The sequence below is a fragment of the Bombina bombina genome, chromosome 2 (genome assembly GCF_027579735.1).
Source record: "Bombina bombina isolate aBomBom1 chromosome 2, aBomBom1.pri, whole genome shotgun sequence".
Taxonomy (NCBI): Eukaryota; Metazoa; Chordata; class Amphibia; order Anura; family Bombinatoridae; genus Bombina; species Bombina bombina.
Window position 1 is genome coordinate 477,676,440 of NC_069500.1, and position 22,452 is coordinate 477,698,891.

The 22,452-nt window shown below is 42.9% G+C and overlaps 1 protein-coding gene across 1 annotated transcript in view; it reads right to left on the reverse strand.

The window, feature by feature from the left end:
* The window catches only part of SLC8B1 (solute carrier family 8 member B1), a 194,473-nt gene that overhangs the window by 46,850 nt on the left and 125,171 nt on the right, over window positions 1–22,452 (reverse strand). Inside the window, exon 4 of the mRNA XM_053699835.1 lies at window positions 1,052–1,204. Coding sequence (XP_053555810.1) covers window positions 1,052–1,204 — 153 coding nt within the window. The remainder of the gene's footprint in view (window positions 1–1,051; window positions 1,205–22,452) is intronic.

The following is a 22,452-nucleotide window of genomic DNA, read 5'->3' on the forward strand; positions in this document are numbered from 1 at the left end:
GAAACTTGAAAAGTCTCACCATCAGAATCCTCCATAACTGGATAGAGGATATGCAAATATGGACTAAGAAGTAAAACAAAAATGGCACCTGACACCCACAATGGCTGGGGCACTCACCACCTCCCTTTGACCAGACCCCTGCGGACTAGAATTTCTCCTTCGCCACACGGTCGACAATGCGGAAATGGAGAACGGAACGAAACCACGCCCGACCACAAGGTAAACCGTACAGTCCAAAAAAGCGCGTCCAACCATAAGGTCACGTCACTTCCAAAGGCCTTAATGTTCCAACCATGAGACCATAACCATCACACATAAGCAGGTTGAATCACATAAACATGATTATAAACCCCCCTGTTCAATAACCCCCCTCAGGAGATATTAATCCTTGATTCCAAGATACTAAAGGAGACTCACTGAGACCCTTATGTTTATATTTAGACCCCCGGGAAAACATTTGCATTACAGTACATTCATGAATAAGTAAAATGAAACTATCTTACCGGAATCTACTCTGTGGAACAGGAACACGGCCCTTCAAGTGTGACAGATAATAGCATCGCCTCCGCTATGGACTTGAGAGAAGAAAGCAGGCAGTGGAGCGAAGTTCGACAACGCTGATTGCTTGAGGAGCTGTTAACATGAGTCAGCATGGCTTCGCAGAAAGACTATCCCTGCATCTCCGGACTCTAACTTTCATCCAAGCCCTCACTGAGAGACTGACAGGACTACTTAAAACTCCTGTCCCATGCCGAAGAGTACTACCCTCCATAAGAGACAAAATAATTTCTGACACTTCTCTGCCAACCTCCTGGGACGAAAGGCAAAGAATGACTGGGGGATAAGGGGAGTGGGAGGAGTATTTAGGTCTGGCTGGGGTGTCTGCCTCCTCCTGGTGGCCAGGTTCTTATTTCCCAAAAGTAATGAATGCAGCTGTGGATTCTTTTCATTTAAGAAGAAAATGTGGCCTGAGGACAGGTTTGAAAACCAGTGCTCTAGATATTACAATTCATACCCTACTGAATCGACCATGGGCTCTTGGCATACTTACATACAGGAAAACAGCAAGAGGAAACAGAGAGGTAGGGAAGGTACAGAATGCCCCCTCCAGGTAATTTACATATCCATCTGTATTGTGGCAGTCTGAGGTATTTCTGATAAAGTCACAACGCAGTGAGGCATTTAACTTTCCAACCTCCCAGCACTATAATGTGAAAAACAACAGAGTGAGCGAGATAGACAGACATACAAAAAATCCATTCTGCACTACACGACTATGGTTATTTGCAATTACCATCTTCTGTATTCATAATAGCAAAAATGTTGGAGGATTCTCTTGCATTGAGCTAGCCGATGTGCAATATATAGCAGATTTAGTGACTGTAAACATTAGTTATTTGTTTATAACACCATTACCTAGGTGCCATGAAATCTCTGATGGTGTAAAAATGACAATAAATGATAGATATATGAACAAACCAAATAAATTAGGATAGCAAATACATTGTTAATCACTTGATCTCACTGTAGTATGTAGAAGACTGTTTAGACTGCATCAGCTGCATTCCTGTGTCTGCATCTAGACTTTTTGGGGTTTCCTTACATGCTGTGGCGAAATACCATTCTGATCAGTGTCATTATTATTATGTTGACATGTGAATGTTGAAACAGTGAATAAAATATGCGGAGATGTACAGTGTGAACTGTGTTAACACTTGGACTCCCGTAGGGTCAAAATCTATATATTTTTATTAAAAGTAATAAAAACAAAAGTCACAACGAAAAGCAAAGTAAAATATACAGATCAATGTTGTTACAGGGGCATAGAATACATTTGGAAGAAAAAACACCTCGCTAAATAATAGCCGATTTAAAAAAAAGATCTTAGGGAGTCTGAAAGCACGGCCTGTTTAATTTGGCAAAGACTTTGCACATATATGTACCTCAGTTTTAAACAACAAAAAGAAAATATTCAGAAACCATCTACGCTTAGATACAAGGTATCACAGAGGTTATAAGGGTATTAATATAACCATGTTGGCCGTGCAAAACTGGGGAATGGGTAATAAAAGGATTATCTTTTTTTTTTTTTTTTAACAATGACATTTTTGGAGTTGACCGTCCCTTTAAGTCACTATTGTAACAGGAATGAATTAGGTTTAACAGCGATCACATATAGAATGATCAGATACACTAAACAGAACAGAATTAACTAATATATAGGATAATCTAATAAAATTATAGTATCCAGATCATAATTCAACTATAAGTTTCAGGCCGTTTAGCCTTCATAAAGGACAACAATACAAATGTTATAGGGTTAAGTATGAGTTACGGTTGAATACAGAGCTAAAGTATTACAAGATAAGCAGCTTCACAAGTACCTTGCTATTATATTGGCATGTCAGCCTATACCAGTTTGCCTGTGACGAAATTGTGACGCAAGTAAAAAAAAAAGACGGTCATGCATAACTGAAGTTTAAAGTGTTCACTCCAAGTTAGGGGAATGAAAATCTAGAGGAACAGGGGATTGCTCCTGTTACTGCCAGTGTAAGAGGGATAATGACCTTAAAAAATACTGAACCCAATTTTTTTCTTCTTTCATGATTCAGATAGAGCATGTAATTATAAGCAACTTTCTAATTTACTCCTATTATCAATTTTTCTTGGTTCTCTTTGTATCTTTATTTGAAGAAGCAGGAATGTAAGCTTACGAGCCGGACCATTTTTGGTTCAGCACCCTGGATAGCGCTTGCTGATTGGTGGCTACATTTAGCCACCAATCAGCAAGCACTACACAGGCGCTGAACCAAAGATGGGCCGGCTCGTAAGATAAGATTCCTGCTTTTTCAAATAAAGATACAAATAGAACAAAGAAAAAATGAGAATATAAGTAAATTAGAAAATTGCTTAAAATTGCATGCTCTATCTGAATCATGAAAGAAAAAAAATTGGGTTCAGTAGGTTGACTTCCTGGTGTAAAGAACAATTCAAGCTCAGTAGCTTGCTTGCTAATCGAGTGCGCTATTATGTCTGTAGTTGAATTCATGTCTGCGGAGGCTGTAGGTATTGAGGTTGGTAGAGTCACCTTTATAAATGTAATAGTGGACCCACCATCCGGGGAGTAACATTGAAACAATGCCCTCTCCTTAGATGATGGATCCATAGTATCCCCATTGCACAGCTCAGTTAGAAAAGGCAAGAACGGACGAGGAGAGCTAGCTGGTGGTAAGTTGGGTGAAGGAGTTCTTGCTGAGAAAGTAGTTATTGTAGGTTTCAGAGGTGATGCCCACGAAGAGGATGCTTCCCTTATAGCAATCTTGAACTGCTGCTGAAAATCTTCAGATCCTTAAGTTCTCTTATTGAGCAACCTTGATTTAATTCTATTCCTTTTCAGTTGCTTTGTTAGGCACTGGGGAGCATGGTCTAGGAAAATAGTAAAGAAGCAGCTTTCATACTTTAGAGCTGCTTACTCCGGTTACTGTGTGTGTGTGTGTGGGGGGGGGGGGGGGTTGAAGGCCTTCAAATTGTAGCCGCCAAGGTCTTCAATGGTCCATATTGATAGAGCTGGCAAAGATGAAAAATCTTTATATATATCGTACAGGAGAGTGTCCTTAGTCAGGATCTACAGGTAAATGGTAAATGGTAAGATATGGGACTGATGCATGGCAGATGGTCAGATTATGAAGCGCAGCCATCAATTTTGCTGTCGGCCATGACAGCTGCCCGGACACGCCCCCCTATAGTGATATTTTTCTACCCCTGGATGGAGGTTTCTGGTTCCTAGATTTTAAAAAAATTTGTTGAGTCCTGCTCTAGTAAAAGTTCTGTTGACTCTTGCACATGCTTAGTAGGGGCTGGTGCCTCAGAAAGTGTGCAAATAAAAAAAGATTGTGCACATTTAGAAAATGGAAGTAAATTGGAAAGCTGTTTAAAATTGTGCTCTCTCTCTGAATCATGAAAGTTTAATTTTGACTTTAGTGTTCTGTTAATTATATGTAGCTAAAAAAAACTGGGCAGCCCACCTAGAAGGCCAGGCTCCATCACAGCTTTTTTTTTGTCTGTGGGCCAGATATTAAAAAGATTCTATATATATAAAATACAAAAGCACAAAGTGTAAGTATAATAATTAAAAAAAACAAACAAATTATGCTTACCTGATAATTTTCTTTTATTCTGACGGGGAGAGCTGCATTCATTACTTTTGGGAAATACAGAACCTGGCCACCAGGAGGAGGCAAAGACACCCCAGCCAAAGGCTTAAATACCTCCCCCCCACTTCCCTCATCCCCCAGTCATTCTGCCGAGGAAACAAGGAAGAGTAGGAGAAATAGGTGAAAAAAAGGTGCCAGAAGAATAACTAAATACGGCCACCCCCCATAAAAAACGTGTGCGGGGAGCTGTGGACTCTCCCCGTCAGAAGGAAAGAAAATTTCAGGTAAGCATAATTTAAGTTTTTCTTCTTAAATGGGGAGAGTCCACAGCTGCATTCATTACTTTTGGGAAAACAATACCCAAGCTATAGAGGACACTGAATGCAAAATTAGGGCGGGTAGACAAGGTGGCCCATTCGAAAGGTACCACAACCTGAAATACCCAAACCAAACAAAAAACTGCTGTACAGAGCAGAACAATAAAGGCTGAAAGGACTAAGTAACAGCCCAACAGTTAAATCCAGCAAGGCCCAGATAGAGACCGCTCAAAATCGCTAGATTCCACAAGCACAAAGCCCCTGAAGAGACAAGTCCCGCAGGCTCCAGCCCATACATATTCCACATATTCCCAGAAGGGAAAGGGAAAGTGAAATATTCAACAAGAGAGCTAAAATCTCAGCAAATAGGGTAAAAAGGAACCCCAGCAAAATTGAGCGCAACCGCAGGTTGCAGCAAGACAAAGAAAAAATTAATAGAGATAAACTCCAGCAACCTACCAGAAATAAGGTAAGGAAAAAAACCCTACCCCTATCTGGAAGAAAGTCCAATGGACCAAGAATCGTCCCAAAGACAACCCGGAGAGATGGGGCAGAACGCACACAGAGTGCAGTCTGCACACATGAAAGAGTGATCTAGGAATAAACAGATATTCCCCAGAACTGCCAATAATTAGCACCATAAGCACTTATGCTCCAGATGGAGCTCGTGGCTCCCACTCTACAACACAAGACGAGTAGACACCAGTCACGAACACTAGCCTATCAAGATAGGAACTGCATCAGGAAACCCCCACAGAGGGAACCCTCCAGAAGTGCAAGAACCCACTCCCTCCCAAGCAAAAAGAGGGAAGCAGGAAAAACATCCAAAGACCAGCAGAGCACAGCTCCATGCTGAGTAAAAAACTCCTCTAATCTGCACCTATGGAGAGATCACAAGATCTGGAGAAGAACACGGTCAAGCTCAACCGATCCATAGGCCTTTGGCTGTTAAAGGTATAACCAGCCACAACAGCTGGATTCGAACCAATAACCCTAAAGTTGCAAAGCCCCAAAACCCACCATTAGAATACATGGGCTACTAGATCGAGACAAAGGCCCAGCACCAAAACACCTGGCATGTCCGAAGGTAGGGAAATAAATAGATCCCCATACCACCCAGAACTAAAAAGAGGACTAAACAGTATAAAAGGGTAGGCAAACCCTGACCCTATGTAACAAGCTTGGCATACTAAACCACCAAGCCAGAACAGAACGTAGTACGATCTCGGGTTCCAGACCCAGACCCAGATCCCTTCCCTACGAGAAGGTAAACTCCCAGACACAGGGAGACCACACTGAAACAACAGTGTGAACACAATACCAGAATCCGCCCCAGCATGACACTGTACCACAAGGTCGAGGGACCCCTCTCCATGCATTAGGCGGATACTATGGTATATCCCTATTCCCTTAAGGGGAGGGAAAAGAAAAAGACACCCGCTTACCCACCCACAGGTACGGAGCATACGTCAAACAGACGGCAAATACAGAACAGACTGAAAGGGCACCATCCGGCTACAACAGCCGGCCCAGAAGCGAAACAGACAGCCAGCGAGCCCACCTATAAAGTGGAAAGGCTTTAATAAGAGATCAGTCTCCGCTTGCTAGGCAGCTAAAAAGCCATCAAGCCCTTCTCACGTCTCCAGTAATAGAAGACAACAACTGAAGGAGCAAGCGGATAACTCAAAATTAAAATTTAAGGACTGAATCACTCAGGATCCTACTAGGAGGTCCGGACAGATATCCTAGATCATGTCCAAAAAAGAAAAACCAGGCACCTGGAACCCGGAGCCGGCCACAGACTAGGAACCCCTGAGGAACCATAGGAATACCTCATACGGAGAACCCTAGGAGATGCAAGTGCAGCACATCCAAAGGTCCTAGGACACTGGACGTTCACTAAGCATCCCAGAGACAGAGAATGTAACTCTTCAAGACAATACCCTCAAAACCAACAGCTAAGAAGCTGCCAAGAAATAGCGCACCTCTGCAACAGAGTCTGCAAAATTCCAAACGATCCATCTGGGTCCACCTCTCGGTAACCCCCTTGGACCAAGGGACAAAAATATGACGAACATCAATATCCCAAGAAACGACATATCAACTGATATGACATAAGACAAGGCAGCTTCAGGAGAACAAAAGAGACCAACGCATTCTCTAGAGCCCCCAAACCTGGGAGCCGACAAGAAGCAGAAAGAGGAAGAAAGATGAACGAAAGCGCCGAACTTCCAGAACCTATGACCCACCAACTATCCCCAGAAAAGGAAAAAAGAAAGTCTAAGTCACCTCGCTCCTTAGGAACAGGTACCGAGGTCAAGAATCTCAAAAAGAGTAGGTCGAAAAGGCTACCATAGGAGGGATCAAAACCCGCCCCAACCTGATACTCCAAAAGTTTAATGAGTCATCTAAACCTCCAGTCCAAATGGAAATGGAGAGAACTAGTTCCGAGGTCAAAGAACCTTCGGAGCGCTTCTTAGCAGGATCCGCTTCCAGACCCAACAAATAGGAACAGGAACAGGACCGGGAGGACTGTACAAACCCCTTGACGTCCCACCCAACAAGAAGGAACGAGAACCAGTCTGACGTCAGACAAAAGACCTCCTCTCTTAGCCCCGTCAAGGGCAGAGTCTTAAAAGAAATAAATTAAACTTCCATGGAGTTCCTCACTTTGGCAAACCCTATTCACAGGGAAGATAATCATACTGGAGAAACCAAAAGCATAATGAACCTCTCGTCTGGTTGAAAACTCACTACCCAACCAGGTCAACCAGATATCCCAGCGCCACATGGATGGTATAGACCTCTAAGGAACAGAAACCAATGCCCGACCAGGACCAGCCTGCTACAGAGGGCACTCCAGAACTGAACCAGGTCACAGAAAAATCAAAACCATATGACAGGATCGATAAGAACCTAGATTATGTAAATAACCTCTTAACATACAATTTAAGCAGAAGTGTCCAAGCGACCACAAAATCACTAGTATCGATTTCCAGAGAAGAAATGTTTCTCGACAGAGAGAAAATAACAAACATGAGTTTCCAAAAAACAAAACAAATACATCCTAACCAGATCAACGAAAAAGAGGGCAGCACTCACAGGTGAACACCTAAGAAAAATGGTTACACCAGTAACCAATCAGAAAGCCCATTCACCCGAAGCTCAGAACTGGAATAAGATACCCCAAAGAAAAAGGTAATTGGAGACAATAAGGAGATTAACTTCATTCCCCACGTCTAACCTAACTTGATGTCCGGAACGGAAGACCGAGGACCCCTCAACCCGTCCGGGCTGGGATCCTCCAGCACTGCCAACACATGCCGCAGCAGGACACGAAGATGCGCCAGTGTATAACGAAAAGCAAGACTTACCTCCGCCGGGGGAACTGACGCCCCCGACCCCGAGGATTGAACCCCTGAAACCTCAGAGGAAAACGTTTCCCCAGAAGGCTGATCCGACGGAACACAGACAGTATCTCATCAGCATCTCCCTTCCTGGAAGCTGTAAATGCGCCAATGCCATAGATATGGCCATGCGGAACTGTGCCGTAACCTCTGGAGGAAACAAGCCACCTTCTGTAGAAAGGGTAACGGCAATAGTGACAAAAAAGGATCTAAGGCACTCGCCTCATGGCGTATGGGGACCCCAGGGGCGGATGGCTCGATGGACTCTAAGTTCGCTATGTCGGGAGAAAAGATCACTCTAATGCAGCATGTGGAACATAACTGATAGGCATGGATTACCCGGGCCATTTCATACTCTTCGCAAGAAGTAGAATCTGAATTGGAGACATCTGTCTCCAAAAAGTCAGAATCCTCCATAACTAGGGAAGAAAGTATGGATAGAAAAATACATTTTTTTTAAAAACGGCACCTTACACCTCCAATGGCTGGGGCACTCACCACCTCCTATGACCCAGACAACAAGCGAAACAGACTCTCTCCGTCACCACACGGTCCAGAATACGGAAATGGAGACTAAAAACGTGACCACGCCTGGTCACAAAGTGCACCGTGCAGGCCCAAGAAAAGCGCGCCAAGCTACAAAGCCTGCGCAGCCTGACTGAAAAACATAATTTATGCTTACCTGATAAATTCCTTTCTTCTGTAGTGTGATCAGTCCACGGGTCATCATTACTTCTGGGATATTACTCCTCCCCAACAGGAAGTGCAAGAGGATTCACCCAGCAGAGCTGCATATAGCTCCTCCCCTCTACGTCACTCCCAGTCATTCGACCAAGGACCAACGAGAAAGGAAAAGCCAAGGGTGAAGTGGTGACTGGAGTATAAATTAAAAAATATTTACCTGCCTTAAAAACAGGGCGGGCCGTGGACTGATCACACTACAGAAGAAAGGAATTTATCAGGTAAGCATAAATTATGTTTTCTTCTGTTAAGTGTGATCAGTCCACGGGTCATCATTACTTCTGGGATACCAATACCAAAGCAAAAGTACACGGATGACGGGAGGGATAGGCAGGCTCTTTATACAGAAGGAACCACTGCCTGAAGAACCTTTCTCCCAAAAATAGCCTCCGATGAAGCAAAAGTGTCAAATTTGTAAAATTTGGAAAAAGTATGAAGCGAAGACCAAGTTGCAGCCTTGCAAATCTGTTCAACAGAGGCCTCATTCTTGAAGGCCCAAGTGGAAGCCACAGCTCTAGTAGAATGAGCTGTAATTCTTTCAGGAGGCTGCTGTCCAGCAGTCTCATAAGCTAAACGAATTATGCTACGAAGCCAAAAAGAAAGAGAGGTAGCGGAAGCTTTTTGACCTCTCCTCTGCCCAGAGTAAATGACAAACAGAGAAGACGTTTGTCGAAATTCCTTAGTTGCCTGTAAGTAAAATTTTAGAGCACGGACTACATCCAGGTTGTGCAGTAGACGTTCCTTCTTTGAAGAAGGATTTGGGCATAAAGAAGGAACAACAATCTCTTGATTGATATTCCTGTTAGTAACTACCTTAGGTAAGAACCCAGGTTTAGTACGCAGGACTACCTTATCCGAATGAAAAATCAAATAAGGAGAATCACAATGTAAGGCTGATAATTCAGAGACTCTTCGAGCCGAGGAAATAGCCATTAAAAATAGAACTTTCCAAGATAACAACTTTATATCAATGGAATGAAGGGGTTCAAACGGAACGCCCTGTAAAACATTAAGAACAAAGTTTAAACTCCATGGTGGAGCAACAGTTTTAAACACAGGCTTAATTCTGGCCAAAGCCTGACAAAAAGCCTGGACGTCAGGAACTTCTGACAGACGTTTGTGTAACAGAATGGACAGAGCTGAGATCTGTCCCTTTAATGAACTAGCAGATAAACCCTTTTCTAAACCTTCTTGTAGAAAAGACAATATCCTAGGAATCCTAACCTTACTCCAAGAGTAACCTTTGGATTCACACCAATATAGGTATTTACGCCATATCTTATGGTAAATCTTTCTGGTAACAGGTTTCCTAGCCTGTATTAAGGTATCAATAACTGACTCAGAAAATCCACGTCTTGATAAAATCAAGCGTTCAATTTCCAAGCAGTCAGCTTCAGAGAAGTTAGATTTTGATGTTTGAAGGGACCCTGTATCAGAAGGTCCTGTTTCAGAGGTAGAGACCAAGGTGGACAGGATGACATGTCCACCAGGTCTGCATACCAAGTCCTGCGTGGCCACGCAGGTGCTATTAGAATCACTGATGCTCTCTCTTGTTTGATTCTGGCAATCAATCGAGGAAGCAACGGGAAGGGTGGAAACACGTAAGCCATCCTGAAGTCCCAAGGTGCTGTCAGAGCATCTATCAGGACTGCTCCTGGATCCCTGGATCTGGACCCGTAACGAGGAAGCTTGGCGTTCTGTCGAGACGCCATGAGATCTATCTCTGGTTTGCCCCAACGTCGAAGTATTTGGGCAAAGACCTCCGGATGAAGTTCCCACTCCCCCGGATGAAAAGTCTGACGACTTAAGAAATCCGCCTCCCAGTTCTCCACTCCCGGGATGTGGATTGCTGACAGGTGGCAAGAGTGAGACTCTGCCCAGCAAATTATCTTTGATACTTCCATCATAGCTAGGGAGCTTCTTGTCCCTCCCTGATGGTTGATGTAAGCTACAGTCGTGATGTTGTCCGACTGAAACCTGATGAACCCCCGAGTTGTCAACTGGGGCCAAGCCAGGAGGGCATTGAGAACTGCTCTCAATTCCAGAATGTTTATTGGCAGGAGACTCTCCTCCTGACTCCATTGTTCCTGAGCCTTCAGAGAATTCCAGACGGCACCCCAACCTAGAAGGCTGGCGTCTGTTGTTACAATTGTCCAGTCTGGTCTGCTGAATGACATCCCCCTGGACAGATGTGGCCGAGAAAGCCACCATAGAAGAGAATTTCTGGTCTCTTGATCCAGATTCAGAGAAGGGGATAAGTCTGAGTAATCCCCATTCCACTGACTTAGCATGCACAGTTGCAGTGGTCTGAGGTGTAAGCGTGCAAAGGGTACTATGTCCATTGCCGCTACCATTAAGCCGATTACCTCCATGCATTGAGCCACTGACGGGTGTTGAATGGAATGAAGGGTGCGGCAAGCACTTTGAAGTCTTGTTAGCCTGTCCTCTGTCAGGTAAATCTTCATTTCTACAGAATCTATAAGAGTCCCCAGGAAGGGAACTCTTGTGAGTGGAACGAGTGAACTTTTCTTTTCGTTCACCTTCCATCCATGTGACCTTAGAAATGCCAGCACTAACTCTGTATGAGACTTGGCAGTTTGAAAGCTTGAAGCTTGTATCAGAATGTCGTCTAGGTATGGAGCTACCGAGATTCACCGCGGTCTTAGTACCGCCAGAAGAGCACCCAGAACCTTTGTGAAGATTCTTGGAGCTGTAGCCAATCCGAATGGAAGAGCCACAAACTGGTAATGCCTGTCTAGGAAGGCAAACCTTAGGTACCGATAATGATCTTTGTGAATCGGTATGTGAAGGTAAGCATCTTTTAAATCTACAGTGGTCATGTATTGACCCTCTTGGATCATAGGTAAAATTGTCCGAATAGTCTCCATCTTGAACGATGGAACTCTTAGGAATTTGTTTAGGATCTTTAAGTCCAGGATTGGTCTGAAAGTTCCCTCTTTTTTGGGAACCACAAACAGATTTGAGTAAAACCCCTGTCCCTGTTCCGATCGTGGAACTGGATGGATTACTCCCATTAACAAGAGCTCTTGTACGCAGCGTAGAAACGCCTCTTTCTTTGTCTGGATTGTTGACAATCTTGACAGATGAAATCTCTCTCTTGGAGGAGAGTATTTGAAGTCCAGAAGGTATCCCTGAGATATTATCTTTAGCGCCCAGGGATCCTGAACATCTCTTGCCCAAGCCTGGGCGAAGAGAGAAAGTCTGCCCCCCACTAGATCCAATCCCGGATCGGGGCCCCTCAATTCATGCTGTTTTAGGGGCAGCAGCAGGTTTCCTAGTCTGCTTGCCCTTGTTCCAGGACTGGTTAGGTTTCCAGCCTTGCCTGTAGCGAGCAACAGCTCCTTCCTGTTTTGGTGCAGAGGAAGTTGATGCTGCTCCTGCTTTGAAATTACGAAAGGAACGAAAATTAGACTGTCTAGTCTTGGCTTTGTCCTGAGGCAGGGCATGGCCTTTACCTCCTGTAATGTCAGCGATAATCTCTTTCAACCCGGGCCTGAATAAGGTCTGCCCTTTGAAAGGTATATTAAGCAATTTAGACTTAGAAGTAACATCAGCTGACCAGGATTTTAGCCACAGCGCCCTGCGTGCCTGAATGGCGAATCCTGAATTCTTCGCCGTAAGTTTAGTAAGATGTACTACGGCCTCCGAAATGAATGAATTAGCTAGTTTAAGGACTCTAAGCCTGTCCGTAATGTCGTCCAGAGTAGCTGAACCAATGTTCTCTTCCAGAGACTCAATCCAGAATGCCGCTGCAGTCGTGATCGGCGCAATGCATGCAAGGGGTTGCAATATAAAACCTTGTTGAACAAACATTTTCTTAAGGTAACCCTCTAACTTTTTATCCATTGGATCTGAAAAAGCACAGCTATCCTCCACCGGGATAGTGGTACGCATAGCTAAGGTAGAAACTGCTCCCTCCACCTTAGGGACCGTTTGCCATAAGTCCCTTGTGGTGGCGTCTATTGGAAACATTTTTCTAAATATCGGAGGGGGTGAGAACGGCACACCGGGTCTATCCCACTCCTTAGTAACAATTTCAGTAAGTCTCTTAGGTATAGGAAAAACCTCAGTACTCGTCGGTACCGCAAAATATTTATCCAACCTACACATTTTCTCTGGTATTGCAACTGTGTTACAATCATTCAGAGCCGCTAACACCTCCCCTAGTAATACACGGAGGTTTTCCAGTTTAAATTTAAAATTTGAAATATCTGAATCCAGTCTGTTTGGATCAGAACCGTCACCCACAGAATGAAGTTCTCCGTCCTCATGTTCTGCCACCTGTGACGCAGTGTCTGACATGGCCCTAATATTATCAGCGCACTCTGTTCTCACCCCAGAGTGATCACGCTTACCTCTTAGTTCTGGTAATTTAGCCAAAACCTCAGTCATAACAGTAGCCATATCCTGTAATGTGATTTGTAATGGCCGCCCAGATGTACTCGGCGCTACAATATCGCGCACCTCCCTCTGAGCGGGAGATGTAGGTACTGACACGTGAGGCGAGTTAGTCGGCATAACTCTCCCCTCGTTGTTTGGTGAAATTTGTTCAATTTGTACAGATTGACTTTTATTTAAAGTAGCATCAATACAGTTAGTACATAAATTTCTATTGGGCTCCACTTTGGCATTGCAACAAATGACACAGGTATCATCCTCTGAATCAGACATGTTTAACACACTAGCAAATAAACTTGCAACTTGGAAATACAATTCAATTAGAATAATATTAAAATGTACTGTGCCTTTAAGAAGCACAGAAGATCTATGACAGTTGAAAATTAATAAATTGAAACAGTTATAGCCTCAATCCTTGTAAACAACACAACTTTAGCAAAGGTTTAATCCCATTAGCAAAGATAACAAATTCTGAAAGCAGGAAACAAATTACAGAATAAACGTTTTTTATCTCAGTCAAACTATAATTCTCACAGCTCTGCTGAGAGAAATTACCTCCCTCAAAATAAGTTTTGAAGACCCCTGAGCTCTGTAGAGATGAACCGGATCATGCAGGGAATACAATGAGTTGCTGACTGAAATATTTGATGCATAGAAAAAGCGCCAAAAAACGGCCCCTCCCCCTCACACACAGCAGTGAGGGAGAACAGAAACTGTCAGAAAAACAGATTAAGCAACTGCCAAGTGGAAAAATAGTGCCCAAACATTTATTCACACAGTACCTCAGCAAATGAAAACGATTTTACATTCCAGCAAAAACGTTAAACATAATCTCTAGTTATTAAACAGCTTTATGTATTTCTTACAGTGTAATTCTAGTGAAGTACCATTCCCCAGAATACTGAAGTGTAAAGTATACATACATGACATTATATCGGTATGGCAGGATTTTCTCATCAATTCCATTGTCAGAAAATAAAAACTGCTACATACCTCTATGCAGATTCATCTGCCCGCTGTCCCCTGATCTGAAGTTTACCTCACTCCTCAGATGGCCGAGAACAGCAATATGATCTTAACTACTCCGGCTAAAATCATAGCAAAACTCTGGTAGATTCTTCTTCAAACTCTGCCAGAGAGGTAATAACACACTCCGGTGCTATTTTAAAATAACAAACTTTTGATTGAAGATATAAAACTAAGTATAATCACCATAGTCCTCTCACACATCCTATCTAGTCGTTGGGTGCAAGAGAATGACTGGGAGTGACGTAGAGGGGAGGAGCTATATGCAGCTCTGCTGGGTGAATCCTCTTGCACTTCCTGTTGGGGAGGAGTAATATCCCAGAAGTAATGATGACCCGTGGACTGATCACACTTAACAGAAGAAAAGGCTGTTATGTTCCAATATAACCGCGGGCCTAAATATTACTACACATTAGCAGACAGAATCACATAACAAACATGATTAAAGTCCCCCCTGTTCAATAACCCCCCTCATGAGATATGAACCCTCAATTTCATAAGATAAATGAGTCCCACTGAGACGCTGACTTCTTAGTTTATTTACATTTCACACATGCAAGTAAAATGAAACGATCTTACCGGAATCTACACTGTGGAACCAGGGTCGGCTCCAAGGGGGGGGCATTGGGGGGCAATGCCCACCCAAATGGAAAGCTGTGCCCCCTCAAAACACAGGATTTTTTTAAATTATTTTTTTTTTTACTTAAAGTAGTGATAATACACTGACTGTTACATATGTAGCTAAGCTTACATTTTTAAAAATACATTAAAATTCTGAAAATGTTTCCCGTGCGCACAGGCTGCAACTGTTCAGTGCGCACGGGCTTCTGAGGGGGTGGAGCAGCCAGTGACATCACTGGGGGTGTGTGGACCGCACCAGGGGACAGACATCTTCAGGAGATCAGGGTGACACTTAATAACTACAAGAATCAGGGCTGCTGCAGTTCAAAGAGTTTGTTTTTTATTAGACTCTAACTGCAGACTGCCTGTGCCGATTTGCTGTGCTGTTCTGCAGTGCGATTGTGGGAGCCTCTGAGGAACTGGAAGAGCACCCTGGACAGACTGGGGGAAGTTGTAATAAGCAGCACATTCAGTGTGCAGTTCTATAGCTATTTCCCTGAATTATAGCAGCTCTTCCTGTCTGTCCCCTCCCTTCTCTCCCCCTTCTTCCTACACAAGCGCGGGTCTTTTGCTTAGAGGCAGCTAACAGTGATCAGCCACATGAAAGCAATGAGAGGTAAGAGAGGGGCAGATGTCAGCAATAAATACATTTTTTGTGTGAGTGCTGCAGCAGGGCACAGCCTTTTAACCCCTCCTAGAGCAGAAGGGCTGCTTAGTGTTTGTCTCTGTTCAGGGCACTGTATAAATGTGCTGAATAACAGGGGAAAATATTTATATTCTTTTTCTCCACTCTCCCTCTTTTTTCTTCTTCCCTCCTCATCTCTCTTTCACTATCTCACTCTCTCCATTCTTATCTCACCTCCTGTCTCTCTATGCCATTGCCCCTTCACTTTTTATCATCTCTCTCCTTTTCTTTCCTCATTCCCCTTTATTTCATTATTTTTGTTTTTTAATTTAGAAGAAAACTATCACCATTAAAGCTTAAAATAAAAATTTTACTTTAAGTGAACATACACTGCCCTATAAATAAACACTAGTGAGCTACATCTGACAGCACTCTGGCACAAGATCTGCTTACTTTGTGTGTCTGTATCTGTGTGCACTGTGTGTGTGCGCATGTATCTGTGCGCACTGTGTGTGTGCGCATGTATCTGTGCGCACTGTGTGTGTGCGCATGTATCTGTGCACTGTGTGTGTGCGCATGTATCTGTGCACTGTGTGTGTGCGCATGTATCTGTGCACTGTGTGTGTGCGCATGTATCTGTGCACTGTGTGTGTGCGCATGTATCTGTGCACTGTGTGTGTGCGCATGTATCTGTGCACTGTGTGTGTGCGCATGTATCTGTGCACTGTGTGTGTGCGCATGTATCTGTGCACTGTGTGTGTGCGTGTATCTGTGCACTGTGTGTGTGCGTGTATCTGTGCACTGTGTGTGTGCGTGTATCTGTGCACTGTGTGTGTGCGCATGTATCTGTGCACTGTGTGTGTGCGCATGTATCTGTGCACTGTGTGTGTGCGTGTATCTGTGCACTGTGTGTGTGCGTGTATCTGTGTACTGTGTGTGTCTGTATCTGTGTACTGTGTGTGTCTGTATCTGTGTACTGTGTGTGTCTGTATCTGTGTACTGTGTGTGTCTGTATCTGTGTACTGTGTGTGTCTGTATCTGTGTACTGTGTGTGTCTGTATCTGTGTACTGTGTGTGTCTGTATCTGTGTACTGTGTGTGTCTGTATCTGTGTACTGTGTGTGTCTGTATCTGTGTGTATCTGTATACTGTGTGTGTATATCTGTGTACTTTATGTGTATACATCTGTGTACTGTGTGTGTATGTATATCTGTGTACTGTGTGTATATGTATCTGTGCACTGTGTGTGTCTGTATCTTTGTACTGTGTGTGTCTGTATCTTTGTACTGTGTGTGTCTGTATCTTTGTACTGTGTGTGTCTGTATCTTTGTACTGTGTGTGTCTGTATCTTTGTACTGTGTGTGTCTGTATCTTTGTACTGTGTGTGTCTGTATCTTTGTACTGTGTGTGTCTGTATCTTTGTACTGTGTGTGTCTGTATCTGTGTGTGTCTATATCTGTGTACTGTGTGTGTCTATATGTGTGTACGTGTGTATCTGTGTACTGTGTGTGTCTGTATCTGTGTGTACATGTGTGTATCTGTGTACTGTTTGTATGTGTGTATGTGTATATATATATATATATATATATATATATATATATATATATATATATATATACATACATACATATATATATATATATATATATATATATACACATACATACATATATATATATATATATATATATATACATACATACATACATATATATATATATATATATATATATATATATATATATATATATATATATATATATATATATATATATATATATATATATATATATATATATATACATACATATATATATATATACACACACTTTAAAAATAATACATAAAATAATGAATTGTTATGTAATGCTGCATGCTGGGGGTAGAGTTAGCTGCCGAACTGTGAAGTTGCATCTGCAAGGAGCTCCGTGTCTTAACCTCTTATTTGGAATTGGAAGTTAGAGACTTTTTGGACTTGTCTTAACCCTATTAATTTTATCTAAACATTGTGAGTTACTAATTTTTTTAAACAATAGACCATGATAAGAATATGATTGTATGATATAAATATGTCTATAAATAGCTACCGCTTCTATCAACGCCTTAAAAGTGCACTGTGATCTTAGGCCCGGTACAGTGCACTTTTGAGGCACCGATAGAAGCCGGTAGCCATTTATAGACTTTTATTTATATGATACAATCATATTCTTATAGGTTCACAGTACATAGGTTGTATTAAGTAGCCTGATATCCGTTAGTTATTATGAAAAAGGTATAGCTAAATCTAATCTACAAAATTTCCAGTACCTGAAAACCTAGTATCCTCACTGCTATTGCAAACAAAGGAGTTAATTGCACTGGGGGGTTTGGGGTGCATGGCTGTTTAGGGGACATGATTGAGATTTGAGAAAGAGTTTAAGGGTTTTGGATCATGGTGATTAAGGGGTGAATTGTTTTTAAGGAGCTATTGCACTGGGGTCTCAAGTTTAATGGTTCTGTTTTAGTGCACTGCATAGGATTTAGACTTCATTATTTTACATAGTGATTTAGCGCATATTCTCTAAATGTTAATAGTGGGGGATAAGCCAGCCTGAAGCTACACTTTCCTGCAGAATATGTAGGTCTGCTCTTATTTTGACTCTCATACATGCTTTGTAAATGTGTGCCCCCTCGTAAAAAAAAAAAAATGCCCCCCCATTTCATTCGTTCTGGAGCCGACCCTGTGTGGAACAGGAACACGGCCCTTCAAGTGTGACAGATAGTAGCCTCGCTTCTGACATCGACTTGAGCGAACAACGCAGGCAGCGAAACTCGTCAACACTGATTGCTAAGGAGCTGTTAATATTAGTCGGGATGGTTTCACAGAAAGACTAATCCCTGCATCTCCGGACTCTAACTTTCACCCATGCTCTCACTTAGAGGCTGACAGGACTACTTAAATCTCCAGTCCCATTCCGAAGAGAACTACCCTCCATAAGAGACTATCCTTAATCTTCCGACACTTCACTGCCAACCTCCTGTGAAGAAAGGCAAAGAATGACTAGGGGATGAGGGAAGTATTCAAGCCTTTGGCTGGGGTGTCTTTGCCTCCTCCCAGTGGCCAGGTTCCGAATTCCCAAAATTAATGAATGCAGCTGTGGACTCTCCCCGTTTAAGAAGAAAAAACATTCATAACATGCAGTGCTATGTTGCACTGGGCTTGTCTCCCCTTTACATACAGAAATGCAGAGAATACCCCTTAGACAAACATAGCAACATTTGCCTGTCTAGAATCTTGTGAGAGACCTCGTAGTGCTGGAGGGTTCCACTCTTGTTCTTTCAACATTCATTGTGTTCAGCACCTGTGAACTCTGCACTATAATGTCTTTCCAAACTAGAGAATCTTTGCTTATCAGGCCCATAGAAAACAAAGAGTCTCTCAAGGAAGACGTAAGATATCAGTTTTTCAGTTTTATTTTAAATAGAATAAGCCTAATTTGTTAAAGTTACACAGAAACTGTGAAGGCATATTTAGAATTTCTAAAATCACAATCCCAAATACACTACATTTTACAAAATAAAATACAAAATAGAGTGTGCAAAATTTAAAATGTAATAAAACGTAATCTGAAGTCTAAAGTAATATAAAGTGTAAATACAGCAGAACTCTCATGTCATGTAGTGCTCTATTGAACTTGGCTTGTTTCTCTTTTCACATACAGAAATGGAGGGAATGCCCCTTGAAGGAGCATAACAAAGTCTGCCTTTTTAGAAATTCACATGGTGATACATTTATTGCTTATTTTGATTACTTTTGCATTAAAATACTTGAAAATTGTTCTTGTTCAATGCTCTGTACATTTGTAACCTAAGCATGTACATACTACAAAGTGATTTCTTAGAGCAGCGCAAACAAATAATTTACATCTAGCCCTAACTGGCCACACCTGAGGTAAGTACTCTATGAAGGATTTTCAAGTGATGCATAAATGATAACAATCACATAGATTACGAGTTTTGAGCGCTATAGGGAAAGTAAAGAACGCCACAAAAGTTGCGTTAATTCCCTATAGCGCTGCCATTACAAGTTTAAAAAACCCGGCTTGTGCGGGCGATATGGCTGCTTTGTGCTCCATACCGCACACAAAAGCAGCAGTGTTTTGACGTGCTAGTGCACGCTTTCCCCATAGACATCAATGGAGGCGACAAAAAAAAAAAAAAGTCTAACACCTGTGATCGCGGAAACAAATGCTCCGTAACGCAGCCCCATTGATGTCTATAGGGAAAAAGAAACTACAGTTTAAACCTAACACCCTAACATAAAACCCTCCTAATCTGCTGCCCCCGACATCGCTGACACCTGCCGAGTTATTAACCCCTAATCTGCCGCTCCCGATAGCCCCACCACCTAAATAAAATTATTAACCCCTAATGTGCCGCTCCTGATATCACTGCCACCATACTTAAGTTATTAGCCCCTATTTCGCCGCACCCCAACATCGCCAACACCTAAATAAAGCTATTAACCCCTAAACCTCTGGCCTCTCACATCACTACCACTAAATAAACCTATTAACCCCTAAACCGCCAGCCCCCCATATCGCAACAACCTAAATTAAACTATTAACCCCTAACCCTAATGTAACCCTAACCCCCCCTAACTTTAACATAATTAAAATAGATCTAAATCAAACTTACAATTATTAATTAAATAAACCTATTAACCCCTAAAGCACCAACCCCCCACATCGCAACAACCTAAATTAAATTATTAACCCTAACCCTAAACATAACCCTAACACCCCCTAACTTTGAAATAATTAAAAAAAAACAGAATTTATGTTTACCTGATAAATTACTTTCTCCAACGGTGTGTCCGGTCCACGGCGTCATCCTTACTTGTGGGATATTCTCTTCCCCAACAGGAAATGGCAAAGAGCCCAGCAAAGCTGGTCACATGATCCCTCCTAGGCTCCGCCTACCCCAGTCATTCGACCGACGTTAAGGAGGAATATTTGCATAGGAGAAACCATATGGTACCGTGGTGACTGTAGTTAAAGAAAATAAATTATCAGACCTGATTAAAAAAACCAGGGCGGGCCGTGGACCGGACACACCGTTGGAGAAAGTAATTTATCAGGTAAACATAAATTCTGTTTTCTCCAACATAGGTGTGTCCGGTCCACGGCGTCATCCTTACTTGTGGGAACCAATACCAAAGCTTTAGGACACGGATGAAGGGAGGGAGCAAATCAGGTCACCTAAATGGAAGGCACCACGGCTTGCAAAACCTTTCTCCCAAAAATAGCCTCAGAAGAAGCAAAAGTATCAAACTTGTAAAATTTGGTAAAAGTGTGCAGTGAAGACCAAGTCGCTGCCCTACATATCTGATCAACAGAAGCCTCGTTCTTGAAGGCCCATGTGGAAGCCACAGCCCTAGTGGAATGAGCTGTGATTCTTTCGGGAGGCTGCCGTCCGGCAGTCTCGTAAGCCAATCTGATGATGCTTTTAATCCAAAAAGAGAGAGAGGTAGAAGTTGCTTTTTGACCTCTCCTTTTACCGGAATAAACAACAAACAAGGAAGATGTTTGTCTAAAATCCTTTGTAGCATCTAAATAGAATTTTAGAGCGCGAACAACATCCAAATTGTGCAACAAACGTTCCTTCTTTGAAACTGGTTTCGGACACAGAGAAGGTACGATAATCTCCTGGTTAATGTTTTTGTTAGAAACAACTTTTGGAAGAAAACCAGGTTTAGTACGTAAGACCACCTTATCTGCATGGAACACCAGATAAGGAGGAGAACACTGCAGAGCAGATAATTCTGAAACTCTTCTAGCAGAAGAAATTGCAACTAAAAACAAAACTTTCCAAGATAATAACTTAATATCAACGGAATGCAAGGGTTCAAACGGAACCCCCTGAAGAACTGAAAGAACTAAATTGAGACTCCAAGGAGGAGTCAAAGGTTTGTAAACAGGCTTAATTCTAACCAGAGCCTGAACAAAGGCTTGAACATCTGGCACAGCGGCCAGCTTTTTGTGAAGTAACACAGACAAGGCAGAAATCTGTCCCTTCAGGGAACTTGCAGATAATCCTTTTTCCAATCCTTGTTGAAGGAAGGATAGAATCCTAGGAATCTTAACCTTGTCCCAAGGGAATCCTTTAGATTCACACCAACAGATATATTTTTTCCAAATTTTGTGGTAAATCTTTCTAGTTACAGGCTTTCTGGCCTGAACAAGAGTATCGATAACAGAATCTGAGAATCCTCGCTTCGATAAGATCAAGCGTTCAATCTCCAAGCAGTCAGCTGGAGTGAAACCAGATTCGGATGTTCGAACGGACCCTGAACAAGAAGGTCTCGTCTCAAAGGTAGCTTCCAAGGAGGAGCCGATGACATATTCACCAGATCTGCGTACCAAGTCCTGCGTGGCCACGCAGGAGCTATCAAGATCACCGACGCCCTCTCCTGATTGATCCTGGCTACCAGCCTGGGGATGAGAGGAAACGGCGGGAACACATAAGCTAGTTTGAAGGTCCAAGGTGCTACTAGTGCATCCACTAGAGCCGCCTTGGGATCCCTGGATCTGGACCCGTAGCAAGGAACTTTGAAGTTCTGACGAGAGGCCATCAGATCCATGTCTGGAATGCCCCACAGCTGAGTGACTTGGGCAAAGATTTCCGGATGGAGTTCCCACTCCCCCGGATGCAATGTCTGACGACTCAGAAAATCCGCTTCCCAATTTTCCACTCCTGGGATGTGGATAGCAGACAGGTGGCAGGAGTGAGACTCCGCCCATAGAATGATTTTGGTCACTTCTTCCATCGCCAGGGAACTCCTTGTTCCCCCCTGATGGTTGATGTACGCAACAGTTGTCATGTTGTCTGATTGAAACCGTATGAACTTGGCCCTCGCTAGCTGAGGCCAAGCCTTGAGAGCATTGAATATCGCTCTCAGTTCCAGAATATTTATCGGTAGAAGAGATTCTTCCCGAGACCAAAGACCCTGAGCTTTCAGGGATCCCCAGACCGCGCCCCAGCCCATCAGACTGGCGTCGGTCGTGACAATGACCCACTCTGGTCTGCGGAATGTCATCCCTCGTGACAGGTTGTCCAGGGACAGCCACCAACGGAGTGAGTCTCTGGTCCTCTGATTTACTT